The 23957-nt window shown below is 39.5% G+C and overlaps 1 protein-coding gene across 21 annotated transcripts in view; it reads left to right on the forward strand.

The window, feature by feature from the left end:
• The window catches only part of SLC8A1 (solute carrier family 8 member A1), a 447983-nt gene that overhangs the window by 172134 nt on the left and 251892 nt on the right, over positions 1-23957 (forward strand). Inside the window, exon 4 of one of the 21 annotated variants that reach the window (XM_086327315.1) lies at positions 1-23957. This exon is cut by the window's right edge and continues 42995 nt beyond it. The exons of the other annotated variants lie outside the window; for them this stretch is intronic. Within the exon in view, the coding sequence (XP_086183441.1) occupies positions 1-40 (40 nt within the window). The 3' untranslated portion in view covers positions 41-23957. 21 annotated transcript variants of the gene reach the window in all.

Consider the following 23957-nt stretch of genomic DNA (forward strand, 5'->3'; position numbering starts at 1 on the left):
TTCTGATGACTCACGAGCTTCTCTGAGTTCCCAAAGATGATAGAACTCGCCAGCCTTTGGATAACAAATAGAAATGTCCATTCCCTAGTGGAAGGAACGGCACGGGAAAGCATAAGGTAACCATTTGAGACAGTCACCGAAATGTTACACACCACAGTAAGCATAATGGTTTTTTTTTTAGCTTTGGAGAATATTATTTCAGAAATAATAATCTTAACTTTCTGGGCTAAATTTAACCTCTATTACTTTAATTCCCTAATTGAATGTGTTCTTTAATTGTTCACTGGATATATTGCTCCAACTCCAATGTAAGTGCAAGTTTCTTCCAAGACTTTTTGTGAATAAATTTTTTAAAAAAGTAAACTAAGTAAATGCAAACCATTTATCTATTAATTCCTAAAGGAGTAACTTGTCATAGCTATTGGGTATAGTTATTAGTTAGATGGACATAAGCAAAGCTTATTTTAAAACCCTTTTCCATTTTCCTTATGTTGGCTTTTGTTTCTTTTGATTTCTTTATGAATACACATATACCTATTTTGCATGGTGTGAGAGAGATGTGCTTTGAGAACCCTTGGATTGTATTTGGTCTGCATCACCCTGGAGTCCCAGAGGAGTCCCTTGGATTTGTAGATTTGAATCTTTCATCTGGATAATCTCCAAAACGTCCAGCATGCAGGCAAGCTGAGCAGTTAACTGTAATCTACGGAGTTCCTCACTGTCTCCATCAAAGCTCCCCCCTCCATCTGCCCCCTCTTTCTTCTAGTTAAGGAGAAAGGGGCATATTTTTAGTGTATGCAGAGAGTTATTTGGGAGTGCTTGGTCTGTTCTGGGTGGAGAGTGGACTGAAATATAGGTAGGTATTCTGGCTGTTAGTTGAATGCATTGTTCAGTAGACCAGTTTACTCAGATCTAATATATTACTATGGAGAAGGAAATGGCAACCCACTTCAGTATTCTTGCCTGGAAAATCCCATGGACGGAGGAGCTTGGTTGGCTACTGTCCATGGGGTCGCAAAGAGTCGGACACAACTGAGCAACTTCACTATCTATCACTAATATATTACTAAGAACAGATACTAAATTGGAGTTAAGGACACTGGAGACATCTCTGAAGATAAGTTGCAGGCAGTCCAACTTAAGTTCCAGGAATAACCATGGAAGGGAAGTACTATGAAGAAGCCTTTGGAACTGGTACATCCTTCTCTCCTTTAGAACTTTTCATTGAAGCCACTGTCTTCATATTCTCCATCGCTTGCACTGCTTCTTAACCAAGGAGATGGGAACATGGGTGCGAAGCCAGAGAGAAGAGAGGGTCATGGGGAATGTCTCGTCGCTATATCATTTCCATGGCATGTTCAAATCTGTAATATGTACACATTCACTCAGTGACAGTTTGGATATCTCCTCTGCATAGAAATGAAATTCAGACTTAGTCTGCTTTACGAAGTAGGTAAGATATGATCACTGATATAAATAACTAACATACAAATATTATAAAATATGATGTGAAGTACAATGGGAGGCCCCATTCTTATCCAGAATCCAATTATGATGCTTTAGTTGAGATTGTTCAAATTTTAATGTATTAAATATTCTTTGGAGGAGTATCCAATCCTTTGCAATAGATGAGAATTCAGATGGAGCTATGAGGTTCAGATGAACATACCTGCAGTTGCCTTTTAGCTCTGTCACCTAACAGCCCAGATCCTGTGACCGGTTACATGCCCCTTGAAGCCCCAGTTTCATCATCTATAGAATGTCAACCATAATAATATCTTCTTGACAGGAAAGTGTTGAGGATTAGAGATAATTTATACCAAATTCCTATTGGAATGTCTGGCTCATTTTACAGGAACTCAAAAAATGGTGACAGTGTTAGTCGCTCAGTCATGTCCGAGTCTTTGTGACCACATGGACTGTAGCCTGCCAGGCTCCTCTGTCCATGGGATTTCCCAGGCAAGAATAATGGAGTGGGTAGCCATCCCCTTCTCTGAGGGATCTTCCCAACCCAGAGATTGAACCCAGGTCTCCCAATTGCAGGCAGATTCCTTGCCATCTCAGTCACCAGGTTCATACTAATCCAAGGGCTTTCCAGGTGGCGCTAGTGGAGAGAACCCACCATCCAGCGCAAGAGAGATGAGATGTGGGTTCAATACCTGGGTTGGGAAGATCCCTGGAAGAGGGCAAGGTATCTTACTCCAGTATTCTTGCCTGGAGAATTCCATGGACAGAGGAGCCTGGAGACCTACAGTCTATAGGGTTACAAAGAGTCAGATATGACTGAAGTGATTTAGCATACTAATCCAAACATCAGTTTTTGTGCCTTTATAATTTATGACATCTTTTGGTTTTATACAATAAGATATATTATGCTTGGGATTTTCCTGACAGTCCTGTGGATAAGACTCCACCCTTCCAATGCGAGGGGGCATGAGTTCAATCCATGGTCACGGAACTAAGTTCCCATATGCCACATGGCATGGCAAAAAAAAAAAAAAAAAGATATATTTAAAATAATATTATCTATGTAAAATGAATAGTATACTTAATTTAAATTTAGAATAATAGTTCAGCAATACCCAGAAATGCTATTTGTTTGTCTGGGTGGGGAAGTAGTGCTTGGTGGCGGCAATTGTAAACACAGATAGTTATAGAGAATAGATATCTAGCGTTATTGATAATACAGCTTTAAATGAATTTTGTCTTGCTTATATGAAGTGGATTTAAAACACTCATACAAATATGATGCAAGTAATGTATAAGCACAAACATTCTAGTAAGGATAAAACTGTAAAATTAAGTGGCTAAAAAAAAAAGCGATAGCTATACTATGAATTTAGGTAAAAGCATGATATAGAAAAAAAAAAAAAGCCCAGACTTTTAGTCTCTGGTATTTAGTGGTCTCTGGAAGCAAGTATTTCTCATTACTTTGGATCTCTGTTTTAATATTAATATTACTATTAACATTCCTCTCTTTGAGGAAATAGAAACAGCTATATGTTTCTGGGAAAACGTCATGATTCTTTTTCTGCTCTGCTTCAAGCTTTTCTTGACTTATACATTGATCTCATGTGTTTTTGTTTTTAATTATCATATATAATTTTAATGTTAAAAAGATGACACATTTTTCTTTTCTAATTTCATTTGTTTTCGAAATTACTTTCATAAGTTGCCCATTTGCAGAAAAACACCACCTTGAAATAGGCCATAGATTTTTGTCGTTGATAAATAGCTCACTTAATGATTCCTTCTTTGATGCCAGGCACTGTGCCACTGCACCCTGTGCTTTCCATCCATTAGCTCCTTAATCTACACAGTAGGTCTGTGAGTGGGACACTTTTATTATCCCCTTTCATGGAGGAGACAGCTGAGGTTCAGCTTAACCTCAGCTGAAAGAAACTTAACTGAGGCCAGTTAGCTAGTATGGGGAAGGAATGAGACATTTTTGTCTCTCTATTTACAGATAAGGAAACTAAAGGGCAAAGAGGTTAACTATGTAGCTGCTTTTTTAACACCTTTTAATTGAAGGATAATTGGTTTACAGAATTTTGTTGGTTTCTGCCATATATCAATATGAATCAGCCATGGGTATATGTATGTCCCCTCACTCCTGAACTTCCTTCTGTCTACCACCACCCCTCATCCAACCCCTCTAGTTTCTTTGGTTTCACGTACATAGCAAAAGGTGAAGCTGGGCATTGAACTCCATTTGTCTGTCTCAGAACCCTGTGTTCTCCTCATTGTTCTGTGCTGACTTCTTTGATAGTGCGTGCAAAGACCCTGTGGTGAGAAGAAGTATGTGACAGATGAGAGCCTCAAAAAGCTTCTCATTTTTATGTGGTTAAATTTATAGGTGAGGAGAAGGTAGGTGTAGCCTTCTTTACTCTAAGAAGTGCCGAGGTAGCACTGGCTTACTGCACCCGGTCACATCATGCTTAAATCATCTGGATTCTAGCCTAAGGGGAAATAGCACTCAGTTTCTCCTGGAGGACTGAGATCTACCTCTATTCTATTAACTTACTGGTGTTTCTTGTATGCCTTACTGTGTGCTAAGTGCTTCACATCCATTTTATCCATTTCATACTCTAGCGTGAGGTGTCTGCTACAGATTTAAAGATCAGAAATAGATATCTTAAATTTAGCCCATCCAAAATAACTCTTGGTTTACACTCCTTTCCTCACACAAGTCTATGCCTCCCTCTGGGTTCCTGATTGCAGTTACTATCATTATCATCTACCTAGTTACTTAGAGCAAAACCCTAGCAGTCAGCCTTGCTTCTTTTCATTAGTAACCGATTATCTCCTGCTTCTAAGAATTGACCTATTTATCTCTCTCTCCACAGCTTGTCCAAGCCACTGCCGTCTTTCCTCAGACACCTGATTTCCTTTCTTGCTCATGAACCCCGTCCTCTCAAATGTACAGTGAATTCTTACACAGCAGCTGGAATGATCCTTTAAAGTCTGAGTCAGATCCTAGCATTCTCCCGCATAACCACTTCCAATGTGTTCCTATCACACTTAAATAAAAAAAAAATGTCACGCAGGACAATTCCTACATGATATAACATATGCAAGGCATCCAAAATAATTAAACTAATAGAGCCAGACAGTGAAGTGAAGTGAAGTTGCTCAGTCACGCAACCCCATGGGCTACAGCTTGCCAGGCTTCTCTGTCCATAGAATTCTTCAGGCAAGAATACTGGAGTGGGTAGCTGTTCCTTTCTCCAGGGACTCTTCTTGACCCAGGGATGCAACCCAGGTCTGCCGAATTGCAGGCAGATTCTTTACCATCAGAGCCACCAGGGAATCAGAGAATAGAGTGGTGTTTGCCAGGAACTGGGGGATGGGGAGGAGGAAAGAGGAGATATTAGTAAAAGGTTACTAAGTTTCAGTTTTACAAGCTGACTAAGTCCTAGTTATCCACTGTGCAGCATGGCCCCTGTTGTTAATAATTCTGTATTGTGTGCTTAAAGGTTTGCTGAGATGGTGGATCTTATGTTAAGGGTTCTTAGCACACACAAACCCACCCTATGTGATCCAGCTCTGTCCTCTTCTTTCCTTATGCCTCTTGGTCATATTGACCTTTTTTGTGTTCCAACCACTCCACACTCATTTCTGCCTCAGGACTTTTGCACTTGCTAATCCCTCTGGAAAGTTCTTTCCCAGATAGCCTTAAGTCTTCATCTTACTCAGCTCTCCACTCAAATATTAAAAAGGCCTTTACTACCTATTATATTTAAAATAATTCATCACAATCAGCCATTTTCTGTTCTTACTCCCATTTTTGGTCACAAGATTAACATTAGTTTGTGCATTATTTTCAACACTATTCAACTACTTTCAGCGCACTATTGTGCGTTATTATCAACACTATTTGATTTTTTAAGCGTCCTCTGAAACATTTGTTCTACTAGATCAGAGTATCATTCTTGTTCACTGGGTAAGCAATATTTGTAACAAATATTGGCACGTAGTAGGCACTTAAAACGTAATTGTTGAATGGACAGATCAATGATTGAGAAAGTCCTATAGAGGGCAAGCTAGTTGCCACATTTCAAAGAGCCAGTAATTGGCAGAGCCAGAATTTGAACTCAGGCACAGAAAACTACCCAGATTCTATCCTCAATTCTGCCTTGATCTTGCAGAACTGTTCATGTCATACGCTGTCCCTTGATATATACACAGAAGGAGACATGGGAAATAGAAAATAGAATAAGTTATTTTTTTCCCCCATCTCTTCACTTGCTTAAATGTGGGCTGATTCCTCAGGGGAATAAAAGCCAGACTGAAACTTAGTGGAACACAGATGCTGGTTGAAAATATGCACAATATTATTGCTTAATTTACAGTTACTCCAAACTTGAATGATTATAGAGCTCCAGGATTTTTTTCCCCTCCCTTAGTTTATCCTCTGTAAATTTTGGTGCCTTTAGACAGGATGCAGACAAAACAACTTTGCCCCACAGGTCATTCTTCTCTGTTTGGCATTCAGACGTTTTTCCCTCCCTGCCTTCCTGTGCCCTGCATTCCATTTGGGGGACTGCGCATGAAAGGCCAGACTTGTAAATCCCATTAGAGCAAGAACTCTGGTGGAGGAGAATGAAATGTTGACTCAAGTTTGCTCTTTTTCCAGAAAGGGAAATGATGACAAGAAGTGGCCCTGGGATTTCGAGGCAGGGCCTGTTAAAACACTGAGTGCTGGGCTTCACCCCCAAGTAATTCTAATTCATCTGGGGCCGAACCCTTGAACTTAGATTTCTAATAACTTCCTGGCGATGCCCATCCACTTGAACACAGAGTGCAGTGATACAGAAAGAAACTAACTGTCAGCAAAATTTCAGTGAAAGAACAACTCGGGAAAGGGAAGGCTCCACTCTTTTGTGTCCCATGCCATCGATTACTTACTATTTTGTGTCCCATGCCATCGATTATTTACTGTTGGCAGCACAGGAGAACTAAGACAGCTCCAAACATGGACATGCACAGCCACACTTCCTGAGTCCTAAAGCCAGCGTGTAGTTCTGAAGAGTACAATCAGGAGCCTATAGGAAAATGAGAGGTTTCCAAAATGCAGATTTTCTGGTCATTGTAAAGCACAATGGCTCAAGAGTTGGGAATACTCAGAACTTTGCATCGTTTCTTTCTTCTGTTTGTTGACTGACAACTCTGGGAATAAATCAGTGGCCCCCATCCATCTCAGAGCTGAAAGGTATCATCTGTCATGTTCTGGCCTGTGGAATTCTTTCTCTGACATTCTCCTTGGGCCCATGAGCATCTTCTGGATGCTTTTTTACATAGTTCGTATATAAATATGTTTCCTTCCCCATCACACTCCATTTCCTTTGCAAATCAATGGAGATCCAGTCATGAAGCACCTCTAACAGTTTTTGAACACGTTGATTTTTAAACATGCATTTGAATTGATAGACAGGGTTGTGATGACTCTCTTTAAAGCATGTGATAAGAGATAAGGGATCTGTGAAGAGTAGCAGGACTCAGTGAAAGCTTTTTGCTCTGCTTTGTTTATGACATAGGAGATGGAGTGTTCAAATGTCTACTTTTTGCTCTCATCACCATGAAACACAAACATCCACCACACAATGAAGAGAGTCTTGATCCAGGAGGAGCAAATAGGATTAGAAAAGCTTTGCATTCCAATCTTGGACTATTCAAACTGAACCAGTCGCCAAATTTGAAAATCCTGGATTATATCATCTTGCCCCTTTTTGAGAACAGACATATAGCAGAACACTGAAATTGACTCTTGAAGCTTTCAACAGTTTGCTCATCTTAACCAGCACTGATTGGTTCATGAGGTAGGAAGGTGTCAGAACAAGACAGTTTGGTTGGGGAAGCGTATATGTATGCTCTCAAATCTCATTTTTCTTTTTAATCATGTTCAATGCTCAGTTTTGAGAATCAGGCTCAAAAATTTTTGGCATCAGTCTGGTAATCTAGGTCCAGGTAAGCTTCCCCGATGGCTCAGTGGGTAAAGAATCTGCCTGAAATGCAGGAGACACAGGAGACATGAGTTCGATCCCTGGGTTGGGAAGATTCCCTGGAGGAATAAAATGGCAACACACTCCAGTATTTTTGCCTGGAAAATCCCATGGACAGAGGAGCCTGGCTGTCTGCAGTCCACAGGGCCGCAGAGCATCCTTTCACTCTGTTTTCTTGCCAATACTGGAGGAAAACAGAGTGGGAATGATAAAATTAACAACCACAGCAAGGGATGCCTGGGCCTTTCTCTGCAGTTTTATAGTTAAAGTCCTTGGCCGGCCAGCAGTAATGCTCCTTTGGCTCTGAAGCTAGTCATCCTCCCTTTTTTGTTTTAAACTCTAGACAGTTCTGCATAATTGCCTGAACAGTTTTGCATATGTTGGTATGTAATCATATGGACCCTAAAACGTACCAGGTGGACCCTGGTGGTTCAGATGGTTATGAATCTGCTTGCAATACAGGAGACCCAGGTTCCATCTCTGGGTCAGGAAGATCCCCTGGAGAAGGGAATGGCAATCCACTCTAGTATGTTTGCCGGGAGTATCCCATGAACAGAGGAGCCTGTCAAGCTATAGTCCATGGGGTCACAAAGAGTCGGACACAATTGAGAGACTTTCAGTTTTAACTTTGACAGTCATCAGATCAGATCAGTCACTCAGTCGTGTCCGACTCTTTTCGACCCCATGAATCGAAGCACGCCAGGCCTCCCTGTCCATCACCAACTCCCGGAGTTCACTCAGACTCACGTCCATCGAGTCAGTGATGCCATCCAGCCATCTCATCCTCTGTCGTCCCCTTCTCCTCTTGCCCCCAATCCCTCCCAGCATCAGAGTCTTTTCCAATGAGTCAACTCTTCACATGAGGTGGCCAAAGTACTGGAGTTTCAGCTTTAGCATCATTCCTTCCAAAGAAATCCCAGGGCTGATCTCCTTCAGAATGGACTGGTTGGATCTCCTTGCAGTTGACAGTCATAGGCACTGGTATTTTTAACTGATTTCTATGGGTTGATATTTCTTGAGGGAATAGGATAGCTCCTAAAGAGTATTAAGTGCTATATAAATTTTTAGAAAGTTGTTATACTAGTTTGAATCTCAAGCGACCTCAGATGATTATTCAAGAATTGCCTAAACTGTTACATAAAATAAGTTAAAGTTCATAGGTGCTATTTATAGGAATGTTCATAGGTAATGGATGAGAAAAGATGGGGCACTTGAACAGTAATTGTTGAATGAATAAATCAATGATTGAGAAAGTCCTACAGAGGGCAAGCTAGTTGTCACATTTCAAACAGCCAGTAATTGGCAGAGCCAGAATTTGAACTCGGGCACAGAAAACTACCCAGATTCTATCCACAATTCTGTTTACTGCCTTAATCCTGCAAACTGATCCTGCAGGGAGTTTCTCTATGGTCAAATAGATATAGAAAATGCATAACTGAACGAAATTTAAAAGATTTATTTGCAGCTGAACTCTTTAGGGGGTCTATTATATTTTTTTCTGAGTCTCTTAAGTAGATGTTTACCAAGTTTTATGTTGAATTGTATATGTTTTGCCTTCTCTTTTTTTGTGTTGAATACTTCACAGAGAAGAGAGTCTTGATTTAGTTCAGTATCCTCATGATTAGGTGAGGTCTTGAAAGCTTGTCTTGAAAGTCCATGCTTATGCAGAAATTTCAGGATACAGCTAGAATCAGGCTTCCCATCTTTTAATGTAGGTAGGGCTTCCCTGGTGGCTCAGAGGTTAAAGCGTCTGCTTGGAATGCGGGAGACCCGGGTTCGATCCCTGGGTCAGGAAGATCCCTTGGAGAAGGAAATGGCAACTCAGTCCAGTACTTTTGCCTGGAGAATCCCATGGAGGGAGGAGCCTGGTAGGCTACAGTCCATGTGGTCGCAAAGAGTCGGACACGACTGAGTGACTTCGCTTTCACTTTCAAGGGCTTCTGGGTGGATATATTTCATCGAGGTATAAATCTTAAAGTGATGAGTAAATTTACCACAATGTCAAGGATACAGAATACTGTTTATATTTGCAGTGATTGATCTTTTTTGTTACCCCCTTAATCTTCCCAGGTGGTGATAGTGGTAAAGAACCCACCTACAAATGCAGGAGGCATAAGAGATGCAGGTTCAATTCTTGGATCAGGAAGATCCCTTAGAGGAGAGCAGGGCAACCCACTTCAATTCTGGCCTGGAGAATCCTATGGACACAGGAGTCTGGGAGGCTGTATTCCATAGGGTCGAAAAGTGTCAGACACAACTGAAGCAACTTAGCACACATGGCACACAAACTCTGTGGGTCTCCATCAGCTCATATATAAAGTATAAATGGAAGGTAATGCACATTGAAGTTTATTCCATGAGAAATTAGAGGCATCAAGTGCAATTCTAATAGTATACATTCCAGTTATTAGAGGAGCCGCTTTTTCAGTTACCCAACTTACTTGTCACCATAAGCCGTATAACAGCATGCTCATCCCAAGGAGACATACAGAGCAAAAGGAGGTTTTAACATTTTTTAAAAATTGAAGTACAGTTGGGCATCAGGCTTCCTTCCCTGGTGTCTTAGATGGTAAAGAATCTGCCTGCAGTGTGGAAGACCCGGGTTTGATCCCTGGGTCAGGAAGATCTCCTAGAGAAGGGAATGGCTACCCACTCCAGTATTCTTGCTGGAGAATGCCATGGACAGAGGAGCCTGGCAGGCCACAGTTCATGGGACCGCAAAGAGTTGAACATGGCTGAGTGACATGCACATACGTGTGCGCGCATGCATGCGCGCGCACACACACACACACATGCACACACACACACACACACACACACACACACAGAGGAATCAACTCCTTCAAGGACTGGGCTCTCTCCCAAATGAATTACATGAAACCATTCATAATAGGGTATAAAATGGCTGATTATAGCCCAAAAGGTGAACTTCTTCAGAGAAATTTGTATTTGTGTGGGAATCAAAGCCTTAGGCAAAAAGAACAAAAACTCAAGGAAAGCTCTCTGGTGTGTGATAGGCAGAGAGAGGGCTGTTTGCCCTCTCACTGTATCTGAAATAACCCTTTCAGACTTCTCCTGCCCTCCAGACCTCCAAACGTATGCGGCTGACTTTTATGGCAAACTTGCATTTTCCTTACTGTCAGGATGAACTTGCAGTTTAGTAATAGATGGATCAGCCCAGGGCCGACTTAGCTATTAAACTCTGATAACCTGGAGCGCTGTGGGGGCCCTCCTGTTGGGTAGAGGATTAGCATAGCAAAAATCCTGACCCTAAACCTGGGGCTCTCAAGGAGGAAATGGGAAACTGTGTTGGATAAATCCAGTCTCTCAACTGCTTTTGTGCCCAGTTTGCCCAGTCAATTTATAGAACAAGGACAGGGTATTTGAAATGGACATAGTCCTCATGACTGTCAAAGGAGTACGTTAACCAAAATGTACTCCGTTTTGGACCGCCATTTCTAATGTCCAAAGCACACCTAACATATCTTGGCTTTAAAATGAACTGGCCAAAATTTACCAGGTGTACAGGCTACAGTGAGCCCTGGGAGCTTCTATTCTATGTAAATGCACATTTTTATTCTGCTTCCTATGACTAGTTATTCTCAATAGCTATCCACTGGGCACATTAAAAGCTCTAAAAAACATCATGAAGTGATAAACTATATTCCACTTTATTGGCCTACTGTTTTCAATTGGATTTGTGAAGGTATGCAGAATGAGTATACAATAGATATATTGTATTTTGATCACTTTTTCGAATGATGATGTAGGTTCATGATTTTTCTAATCATACAATAGCTATCTATCTATCCACCTCTCTATTTGGATATACCTTAGAAGTTGAAAATATTCCATAATACCGAACTCAATACTTCCTTGCCTCAGTTCATTGCTAATAATCGAGTACTTTCAAAATTTACCTGTGCCCATGCCAAACAGTGATTGGTTCTACACAAAATGGCTAAACAGGATCATAGATTACTTTTTTCCATAATCTACATTATTCACTTAAGAGCATATACTGGGCAGTTTTTCATACCTGTACATAAGTTATTCACCTTGTACTTCACTTACTTTCTTTTTTGATCTGGTATTGTGAAAACAGTAAAGGATATGTTTCTAAAACAAATTCCAAACCCCAGTATATATAAAAATGATGGAGTAAGATTTGGCTCTGAATGACTTCAGAGGACCCCTAGTTTCTCTGTAACTGGACCACCACAGCTCTTGAGAGATGCTCAAAGCACAGCTGCCTCTTCCTATAGATGAAATGTAAGGAGAGAGTACATTTTGGCCTTACTAATCACTGGCCATCTTTAAACAGGATACTCTGATCTGTCAGGACCATGACAGCCTGCAAGATGGCAGTTGCTGCACTGAGTGGCATCTTGGAAATGAGGAACCTATTATTTGCATGCTTGCTAGGAACTAAACACGAGAAGGCAATGGCACCCCACTCCAGTACTCTTGCCTGGAAAATCCCATGGACGGAGGAGCCTGGTAGGCTGCAGTCCATGGGGTCGCTAGGAGTCGGACCAGACTTAAGCAATTTAGCAGCAGCAGCAGCAGCAGGAAGAACTAAACAAATAAACCTGAAAGAAGATGCTGGAGGCAAATAGTGGGCATTTGTTTGCTAATATAAGTCGTTTTGGTTCTTGGAATTCAGACAGATTCTGTGGTTGTGTGATCTGTGCTGGGGGCATTTAATTTTCTCTGCCTTGGGTGTACTAGAGCAGCCCATTATCTGAGGCCAACAGTCTGTTTTCCAGGAAAGCTCATTGTCCCTGGTTTATGGGTAGTTCTATTAGAAGGTCATGTATTAACCAGTAACTTAAATTTTAATTCCTGTTTATCATTTCAGTTATGTTTATATTTAAGTTTCCTTATATTTATAATGCATAGCATATTGTTTTCAAATATTTCAAGTCACATCTATGTGTAGTTGTGACTACACTAGTAGTCACTAGCTAGACTACACTAGCTAGTAAAATCTAGCATTTTATTGGATTCCTGTAGTATGTATAGTGCAACTTTCAGGACCTATTTGGGAATTTTAAGAAGCAAAAGATCCAGCTACTGAAGGCATTGACCATCTAATTTCAAAGAAAGAATCATGACTAGTTTTGGTGATGGAGACTTGTTTTATTGTGACTTATTTCTGGGAACACACCTGTAGTCTTTAGTTACACTTCACAATAATCATTCACATATATTTATTGGGCACTTTCAATAGGATCTGAGGCCAAATAGGGACATTTACACATTGAGGACAGAATCAAGGACCATCTTTGATGGTTCAGAAGGCTTGGCTTGTGTGGATCCCATCCCTGGGTAACCTGCCTTCAGCAGATTTGGTGTTCTCAGAATAGCTGGTGTTCCTTTCATATCAACCAGTTTGTAGAACACTGGCTTTCACACACACAAACACACACACACACACTACTGTTTGCTAGGTTTTACAGGTTAGTACGTGCCATAGTTATTTTTGTGTATGTCAAGGTTTGTGTTTCAGGCAGGGTGGCCATGGTTCTCTATTGCAAATCCTCACATGTCTCTGTCTCCTGGAAAAGTTACCAAATGCTGCCCCAGTAAAATTAGCCACTGGCTGGGTTTTAGCATCATTGAAGAATTGAGGGGTTGGAGAGGGAATTGAGACAGAACACGGCTTCTGGACCCCTATATTTCCTAAGTTCATATGAGCTGGATGATGCTGTTTCCATCTGCTTATTTCTCTGAGTCTTAGGGGTCTTTCCTTTACAGCTATCACTCATCATAAAATGTGACGTTTTGAGCCAAATACCAGAAAGACAGATCTAATTTAGTTGATGTAGGATTATTAAATAATAGAACTGACAGAATCGAGGAATTTAGGAAGAATCAAGGAATTTAATGTTCATGTAGTACTTTGGGGAACTTAAAAGACTTCCTGGAATCATCAGGATGGTATATTTCTCCATACATAGAAAGATTAATTCTGTATTTTCCTAGAGGTATAAATTGGAATATAACTAAGAAGAAAAATAAACTGAACAGAAACCAAGGGTAAAAATTCTAGGAGACCATGGAAAAAGTACCTAGGGAAAGAAAAAAGAGATTAATCCACACTGAATATTATCACTGAGTGCCCAATACTTGACTCAAATAACTACTGTTGCATTGTTGAAGAAGGGCTATGGAGATAAATAGTTTGTCGTATGTATTGCTTTTTTACCTGACTTCTTTGATAGGCTGTCTTTTGAGTCAGGTACTTTCTTAAAGCTTAGAAAATTCAGAAGTCATAATAGGATGACTATGAGAAAGAAATGACTATAAGAAAATAGGATGGACCTAGAAATGATCGTACTAAGTGAAGTCAGAGAAAGAAGAATATCATGAGACATCATTTATATGTGGAATCTGAATACAAATGAATTTATTTACGAAACAGAAATGGACTCGGATATGGAAAGTAAACTTATGGTTACCAAAGAGGAAAGGTAGTGGGAGGGATAAATGAGAAGTTTGGGGTGAACAGATATGTAATAGGTTAAGAAGGATCTACGGTGTAGCTCAGGGAACTATATTCAACACTTTGTGATAACTTGTAATGGAAAAGGAACTGAAAAAGAATATATATATATATATATATACACACAACTGGATCATTTTGCTATAAACCTGAAACACTGTAAATCAACTATACTTTAAAAAGAAACTATTCTGCATAAATCAGCTGACCAGTGCAGCATTACGATATTTGCAAAACAGTATCATTGTTTATGAGGAAACAACCTTTCCTGGGAAATCCTTCCTAACAAAATATTGCAATTCAAAAAATGCCATCCTGTCATTTTATTTCCTTTTCTTCCATATCCTTCAAGTAAAAAGAATTTATATTTTTTAAGATACATGGCAGCTGGAAAATGTGCCCAGTACATTAATTAAAGTAGCTAACAAAATCATCATGTTTGTGTTGAAAGAGAAGTAGCATCTTTCCTTGTTTCCAGCCCTCTTGAGAAAAAAAAAAAGGGTTAGCTTTTGTGCATTACAAAAATGTTCTTGTTTTCTTAGATACCTTTAAAGTCACTGTTTACTGAATATGTATTTAGTGCACTGTCTCAGGTACACCACATTTGATGCTCATAGCCTCCTAGGAAGTAAGTGCTATTTTCCTTGTATTTTTCATGTAAGGAAACTGAGTCTCAGGGAATTAAATTACTCAGGGTCCAGGAGAAAGTGGCAGGGCTGAGATTCAAACTCAGCCTCTGACACCAAAGTCCATGATCTTTCTGTGGATTTCATCTTATTTTTGAAAATAGTTTCTATTTACAAAAGAAGCAGGAATAAAATACTAAGGTACTCAAAAATGGAACATGCTCGCAGGACACAGAAGTTTGTACTTGTTTTGTTGGTGGACCAAAGTGAACCTAACAGTCCATATCTATGATGGCATCTCCAGAAGTGGAGCCTAGACAGTAGCTGGAGGAGCCCCAGGGGAAAGGTCACTTTAGATAACCTCCCCAAGGCATGTGAAGTTATTTTTCAGGGAAGTTTGGTGAAACAAGATTTATCTGGAATCCTGAGGAACCCTCTGGCCTAGTTGAGAGGTCTCAGGGGTACTCAGAACTGACTCTTCATATCACATGGGCATTTTGAGCTTTCTTAGTTAAAACCATCACAAACTACAGAGGACAAGAGTGGCCCATGCAAAGCCTTGGTTCTCTTGATTAAATTCTCTTTGGTTCATTGATTTGTTTTAGTCGTTTGAGTGTGTGAATTTGTCAGACACTGGTGCAGTGTGATATAAATATATCCCTGGTCTTCAAGTAGAGGAGACATGCAAACAAGTAATTACAATTCAGCGTGATCATTGCTATAATTGAGATGCTCCTACGTCTTTAATGTTCCACCTAAAATGGTCCTTGGAAAGGTGAAGTCAGCCTTATTATTGGCAAAATGTAGAATCTTCAGAGACCAGCTGTTGGCCTTTGCACATAGGTAGAAATTTGGTTTGTAACCATGGCATGTTGTTGTTTGGTCTCTAAGTTGTGTCCAGTTCTGTGACCTCATGGACTGTAGCATGCCAGTCTTCCCTGTTCTTCACTATTTCCTGGAGTGGTGAGTCAGTAGCATGACACTGTAGAAAACGGAATGTCCTACCTTCTCTGACTTGTAAAACCCAGTTTTTTCTAGATGTAGCTCTAACATTACCTTCTCCGTGGAACCTGTCTTTTCTCCCCATTTATTCTCAAGCCCTTGAATGATATGCCAGCTAGCTGTGCTTTCCAAACTTCATGCATTTAACTTTTTCTTGACTTTTTTCTACAAGCCTATTCCACTACACCGATACTGTCAAATTCCCAAAGTGCCAGATTCACACAGAATTGGATAATCGTGAAAAAGATAGATCCTCAAAACACATTCATTTCCCGCTGAGAAAGCGGATCCCCTTATTTAAGATTCCTTAAAATTCTGTGAGCCGTGCAGTTTGTGCTAAAGGGCTATTCCTGGGCTGGCCCTGGGGTCTATGGAAAATAGCCATCCCTGTTCTCCTTTTAGGGCTGTCACAGTTCTAAGTTTGGAGAAAAGTGCTTCAGTATGATTCACATGATTTTAAAAAATATGGAGAAAGGGAGCTATGCTTACCATATTTCTTAAAAGGAGATAGTTTGGTGTCAGTCATTCCTATCTTATTTTCCTATTCATAGACAGCATTCTTCAAAAATTTAACTTGACAACAGAAGGTGTATTTAATTACAGTTATAGAGCAGTTTACAAGAATTTGAAAGACATCAAATGTGGTAGATGTTAGTTCTTTTGTGGTTATTTATGCTTTGATATTTTAGGAAATTAGAAAAAATATATGAACATCTTGCTAAACTTTCTGGCATATGTCTGTCTATCTTGTCTTTACGACATTTGAATTTCTAGGATAAAAGGAATGGAAGCCTCCTATAGAAGGATGAATATATAGATATTGTACGTATCTATACTGTATATCTGTCTGTCTGTTCACCTGCCTAGAAACTCATCTGAGATTCAGAATATGACTGTTTACAAGACTGGAGCACTGGTCCCTCCCAAGAGGTTGAGATCTATGAGTTGATATGAATAGGATTTTTGGCCTTTGCGCTATAGGAGAGATGAGCAATTTTTACTGCAGGCCCTGGTAGAGGTCAGGGACAGAAGAGGATAGCGCAGATTGGCATGAAGTGTTTCCCCACCTCCTACCCCCATTCCAGCAGTTAAGGGGTTGATTTAAGGATCAAATGAGAGAGGTGTAGGGTTGAAGAATGGCTTTGACAGTTTGTTCCCATTATATTTATTTTAAATGTCCCGGACAGAAATCAGATATCTTTCCTCTTTGCTATTATGGTGTTATCTGCCTGAAAATAGGACATCATTTGATCCATGGTTTGAGAATTTTGTCATTATAACCCTCAAGCTCACTTATTCATATTTATGGCTAAATAAAAGTGTTTTGGGGGACATTTTAAGGGCATCCTTCTTTAGAGTGATTCTTCCCTTTTGAGTGTATCACAGAAGTTACCCGTTTTTCTCCATAGTAGAGTCACAGATAATACTTTTGTTACTAGTACCTATAAAACAGCTTTTAAGAATGTTAATGCATATGTATTATTTACTATAACCTAAATTGTATTCATAAATTTTATTTTCTATTAAATTTCAAAAATTTGCACAATGTACAAAAATGTTGTCATTGCCCAGATATGTGACCTTAAACTACACTTAGGATGTCTATATGTAAAACAGAATTGACTATATGCATGATGTTAAATTGTTGAGTGTGTTTGAGTGGGTTAGAAGACATGAAAGGCTTATACAATATTCAGTACATGGTAGTTTTACTTTCTTTCACCCACAGTATCATACTAGACTGGAACTCGGAGTTAGGATGGAAAGAATCGGATATAAGCTTTTTGGGGAGAAATAACTAAACTCTCTGAAGCTCATTTTATTAACTTCTGAAATAAGACAGCTGAATAATCTCTAAGGCTCCTTTTAACTAACACTAACACTCTGTCTTTCCCTGTATATGCTGATGTTGGCGCAACGAAATAGAATATCCTTTATTATGCATATAGTTGTATTTATAATGGATGCTTATTGACGCCAACCTAATAGGAGACAACTGATCATATGCTAAAATAATATGAAGTTATGGAGGCCCTAACAAAGCTGTTTTATTCATTCAAAGCTGTTTTATTCATTCTTCTTTATACTACTGAGAAAATAATGATGATAGAAAAATATATGTTTCCCATTGCAAAGCGGAAAAAGCTCAGTGGGAGGCCTCGGTTTTAGATAAAACAAATAGACTTGAGATGCTTCTCCTTAACATTCTGATGAATGTAATTCTGAAATGAAAGAGACTTTTTACTGGGCACAAAAATTTTTGTTCAGAGTTTCCTCCCTACCCCCCAACACACAATTTATCATCCTACTCAGCCAACCTTTAATCCAATTTGAAGCCCTAAAATTCTAACATGATTTAGAAGCATTAATAAAAGAAGAATTAGGGAAGGAGGCCATACATTTGTTCTGGCTCGCATAGCATCATGTTGAAAAATTACATTCACATGGCCAGTTTGCCTTTTCTGTCTATGAAAAACCTTGGGCAGTCCCAGAGGGCATCTTTTCAGCTTCTTGTACTCTCCTCATGGCATTTGGGTAGAAAGTATTTATGTAAAATATATTGCTGTGCTTATCTGATAACACATAACCCTGGAAAAGCTAATCAATCTATCTTTGCTCACGGAAATATCAGAATGATTCAACCAGATGGTTAATTTTGGAAGTCTGGGACTATAAACTCACTTCAAAAGACTTTTAAACAGGTTTGACATTCCTTTCCCATAAGAAAGCCTGTATATATTTGACCTTTGGATGTAAGCCAACCCTGTCCTCCTTTTCTGCAGCATGGTAGATAATTAAGTTCCTAACCCATGTTTGACTTGCTGGCTCTTTTTCCCCCTAGTGTCACAACTCAGTGCTGCAACATCAAGTTAAGGAAAGGATCAGAATAAAGAATTTAGGGAATAGTGGAATCCTTTCATTAGAATGGACTGACTTGAAAAAGATGCATATGAAGACACAGGGGGAAACACGTTCCATATGTCCTGGGAAGAGAAGGTAATCACTTTACTGTTTGAATTGAATTATGTAGTAATTTGAAGGGTACATCTAGAGTCAGGACTTGCAGTGCCAGAGTTCAAAGCCACTTAATGAGAAACAGAGCTCTTCACCATCTCAAAAAGCATTTGCTAAGCAACCAATTGCATGTGGTGCTGCAAAGAGAATTACATAGACCCAGCCCATGACCTTCAGAAAGGCATAAGAAGATGGAGAAATAAAATGCTTAGCGTATTGCCAAGTCACTACAGAAATCCTTTGGTAAATCTCCATTAGAAAAACTGTCATCAAGGAAAATAATCAATAAGGCTCTATCCAAAGCCTGTTCCATTCAATGGAAATTCCACTAATGTATAGGACATTTTCTGATTCTCCTGGGAAGTCTTCCCTCCAGAATGCACATGCATGAGAATGGGCCATGGAAGTAAAACAGAGATATACCAAGCACAGTTGGACACTGGGGAAAATATTTTCATTTTGTGAGTGTGTGTGTTTGAACTAGATTATTCTATGAATTTCCTGTAGAATATGAAAGTAGAAGCACTGTCTTGACTGTTCAACTTTTTAGCCTTATTAATAATAATAGAAGGCACATTTATTGAAAAAGTATCTGTGTCAGACACTTAGCATGATACATGGCATCCGCTCAGTTAATACTTACAGCAACCCCATAACATAGATATTATCACCTCATTTTCTGAGAGAGGAGATGGGTGTGAAGTGATTAAGTAAATGTCCTGAAATCCCAAGGCTGCTAGTGCTTTGGCAGGTCCTGGATTTGAACCCTTGTCATTCGACCTACGAAGTGAGGTGCACATGTACTTGTGCTGCTGCACACGTACTTCTCCAAACTACGTAATAAGCACTTTATTACCCTTGGGAAAAAAGAAATTATTTATGACGATCTTGAGACTGTTTTATTCATTCTATTTTGTATGAGCTCTTATTTGCAGATAAATTTATAGTATTAGATCAGATATTCAACTGTAGTTTTAGGCCAGCTCTTATTGCGTAGTCACTAAGTCGTGTCCGACTCTTTTGCGGACTCCATGGACTGTAGCCCATGAGGCTCCTCTGTGGGATTTTCCAGGCAAGAAAACTGGAGTGGGTTTCCGTTTCCTTCTCCAGGGGATCTTCTCAACCTGGGGCTTGAACCCATATCTCCTGCATTGGCAGGAGAATTCTTTACCATCTGAGCCACCTGGGAAGACTCATAGTCACTTAGCAAGTGTATCCATTAGATTCTAAATTAGTGAATACCCCTGTGTATCCAAAAATGCCTTCGTTTACTGCATCTTAATCAGTCAGGTATTTAGCAGTCAATGCAAAAAGAGGGAATATGTTTTTATTTTTTCTTTCCTGAGCTAGAAAATGATGACGATTTCTGCATTCACCTTTGCAAATAGAATAATCAGACTAAGGATATGAATCATTCTGTGTATAGACAATGTTTCTCTCAGGTTGCAGGCAATCAGTGTGCACATACCAAGTTGGAATAACTGGCTGATTTGTTAATGAGGAAAAGCATCAGGTGCCGCTCTTTTTTTTGTTTAGGTGCCACTTTGATGTCTTCTAGATTTCGATTTCATTTTAGTTTATCAAATGTAGTCAAACTTACAGATCGTTCACTGGTGGTTTTATTCTTTTTGTGCATGTAAGCAAACAATATTTGTAGCTTTTGAAAAAGTAAAATAAAGTTCTGTGGGAATTTAGCCTGAAGAATAGTGGAGAACTGGTATTGGGGAGACATAACTATTTATCCTCATCATTTTAATGCGTTCCTTTTACCAGCCCCACTTTAGACAAAAGCAGATACTATCATTAACCTGCCTGTGATACACAAATGAAAAAAATACAGTGCTACCTAATGTCATGAGCCCAGGGAGTCAGAAACAGGTCTTGGGAATAATCCTGAGTCCTAATAAACAGGGCTATATGGTTCATTCAAAAATATCACTTGAAATTCAGTTTTTTTAGGATATGAAATCTACTTTAAAAAAAGACTTATGCTGCACAGCCTTTTTTATTTAGAAACGTTAGTTTATGTTTCTGATGTTTTAGCTCCCGCTCTTTAAATAACTTGGCTTTCTTTTTGCCTTTTTTGTTAGCTCAGTACTTTCCCAGGGTAAGTGATAAATAAAGCTGGAGTGTTGGTTGCAAATTCTCTTCCTCTCTATCCCCTCTGTCCTACCTCACATTTATCTGGGGGCCAGGGCATCCCACAGTGTGCTCGGACACCAGTCAGCATCACGGGGTGGGGAGCACTTAGAGCCTGAGAGTTTTCTGAACTCAAAACCCTCACTTTAAATCTAAGCGAGGGCATTGAATTGGGAGCAAAAGAGCCTAGCACAAGAACTTGAATTGCAATGCCACATTTTTGCTTAAGAACCGGTCATGACAAGCGATCAGAGTTCATGATATATCATGTATCAATGAAGATACATCATAGGGTTGATTGGAAGGAAAAGTCTTTGGTAACTTCTGAGACCCTTTTCTCATTTCTTCCCTTCCTCCTCTCCATACCTATTAGATAAGGATTGTTTTGAACATCTTCTTGAAGGCTTTTAGGTTTAGCTGGCAATCCTCTAATAGCCATTTATCAAGTAGCAGGAGGAAGCTCAGCCTTTGGCCAGGGAGATTAAAAAATTAAACACACTTGAATTTATGGAATTTCTTAACTTGGCCTTCAGAATGATACTGTTCTATTAATAGTTATGCAGACAGAAATGTAAATGAACTACTCTGTGCTCTAGAATGTAGGAAGTTAGAACATAGAAGTTCAAGTGGAGGAGACAGAAGTCTGGGAAGACTTTGGGGAAGTGATGACATTTAGTTGGACATAAGGGTTCTATTTGGGCTTCCCTGATGGTTCAGCTGGCAAAGGATCTGCCTGCAAAGCAAGAGACCTGACTTGGACTCCTGAGTTAGGAAGGTCCCCTGGAGAAGAATACCCACTCCAGTATTCTTGCCTGGAGAATTCCATGGATAGAGGAGCCTGGCGGGCTACCGTCCATGGGGTCACAAAGAGTTGGACACAACTGAGTGACTAATGCTAACTAACTAATCGAACACTGTCTTTCAATGGTTGCATTAGATTTCAGTAGACCAGAGCGTATGAGAGTGTTCAATTCAAAGGAAACTGCAGAAGAAAAGCTTCAGCTGGGTTAAAGTCAATGTTTATTTTCAGTAAATTTTAAATGGTCCAAGGTGGCATGTGTGTCTGTGCATGCATGTGTGTGCGCGGAAGGTGTAGTGTGAGGAGATGAATTTAGAGAAGTAAAGTGGGTCTAAGTCATAAATGACTAGTGGAGTACATTAATGTGTTTGGATTTGACTGCCATCTTGACTAGATCTGTTGTAAGTCCTTGTGTAGACAAGTGATACAATCTACTCTGTGGTTTAGAAGTGTGCCTGGTAATGATGTGGAGCCTAGATTGAACGGAATGAGGCTGGAGGCAAGCAGATCAGATAGGAATCCTCACAGTATTCTAGGTGAAAGGTGGTGGTGGTCTGTAATAGGGGGAAATTGGGATTCACTGTGAAGCTGGGACCAAATTTGGAAACTTGATTGAATGTGAACTGTGAAGATGAAGGACATCCAAGATGATGATGCTTCTGAACTCTGTGAGGGTTTCAAATGGTATGAAGAACACACAGAAAGGGTTCAGTTTGGGGCTTGTTGGATCTCAAGGGCTGTCAGCTGCAGGTGGAACTGTGTTAGACCGAAAAGGAGAATTGAAAGCTAGAAATAGAAATTGGGGAGTTAACAGCAAGAAACAGTGGCTAGAGACAACAGATTAAGTGATATTACCTGCAGAAAATGTGGAAAGACTGGAAGAGAAAGTGGAGAAATGCCTTCTTTAAAGGGGTTGTGTGAAGAAGAAAGAAAGAAGAGGACTGGTTACAGACAGAGGAGGTAAACCTCTGTAGCACCCCATCAGATGTAACAGGGAAAGAGAAAGCTTCAAGGAAAAGGGTGAAGAGCTATTACTGGTAATGCAGGTACCTTTGGGAAGTTTATAATCTATGTAGATTACGTTAACACATTAAATTTACTCACATGGTGCTTTGAGTCACAGGGAGTTCCTTGGATTGTTTAATTTCCTTCTTTACCACATTATTTACCAGCTGGATATTCTCCCATCTCAACTCATCCAAATCTAAGACTGTTCTAAGGCTTAATTAAAAGTCTAACTCTTCAGCCCCTACTGCTGAAGAACATCTTGTTCTTCTCTGAATCCTCGTAGTTGATATAGTTCTATTTTCTCTTGGTGGATGTCTTATTTCCCTAAATGGACTGTGTGATTTTTCAGGGTAAAGACTATATTTTAAATGCATTCATTTCTGCTCCAAAATTAGCAGAATGCTTTGCTTGAGGAAGGTACTCAAAACTTTTTTTTTTTTAAGGAAATCTATGATGTGAAATTTGGTAATATATATAGTGAAGTGAAGTCGCACAGTCGTGTCCGACTCCTAGCGACCCCATGAACTGCAGCCCACCAGGCTCCTCCGTCCATGGGATTTTCCAGGCAAGAGTGCTGGAGTGTATATAAGGTGTCATCAAATGGTTACCTCCTATGACACATTAATACCTCTTGGGGTGATATTCTATAAAAATAATTTGAAATATGAAAATATCACATGCACAAGCATTCTTTCCAGTGTTCTATTTGAAACAGTTCAAAATTTTAATACTGTACTAGTAGAATGTTTGTGTGAAGTGTATAAACATTTAATGGAATCATACAACCTTTAAAAATTATGAAGGTAATTTACCTACTTAGAAATGTGATTATTATTTTCTATAAAAGCAGAGTGCAAAAGTATGACTTCAAATGTATAAAACATGTCTGGAAAATATTAGAAGATAGTAGTTTAAAGTGGTACATTTTAATACAAAGAGAATTGCTAATGGTTTCTTTACTTTTTAAAGTTTGCTGTAATATGGTATCATTATTATAAATCACCCTTTTATGTAAAAGCAATGTCTTATTTCCTATGAAGGACCAAATAGTTTGCAGAAAACTTGGAAGGTGTCCTCTTTAAATATTCAAGTCATTACGGGACTGGGACTATTAGAATCCTTTAGTAGAGCTCCTGGTAGTGACCACCACCATTGATCAATGCCATCAATTGTTCAGCTCCTAGGGGGGCCATCTTGTCCTTTAACTGTGGGCAGTGCTGAGGTTAAAAGAGAAAGGAAAAGTGAGAGGAGAGTTAAGAGTGAAAATCCAGGAAGAGGGGGAGGAAGGAAATCAGTGAGCTGTGAAAAAAAGTAAGAAGAGGAAAGAAAAATACCGAGGGCAGGGAAGAAAGATTTTT

Source organism: Bos grunniens, chromosome 11 (assembly GCF_055505025.1).
Source record: "Bos grunniens cultivar Pamir isolate PY7600 chromosome 11, Bosgru_T2T1.0, whole genome shotgun sequence".
NCBI classification, from domain to species: domain Eukaryota; kingdom Metazoa; phylum Chordata; class Mammalia; order Artiodactyla; family Bovidae; genus Bos; species Bos grunniens.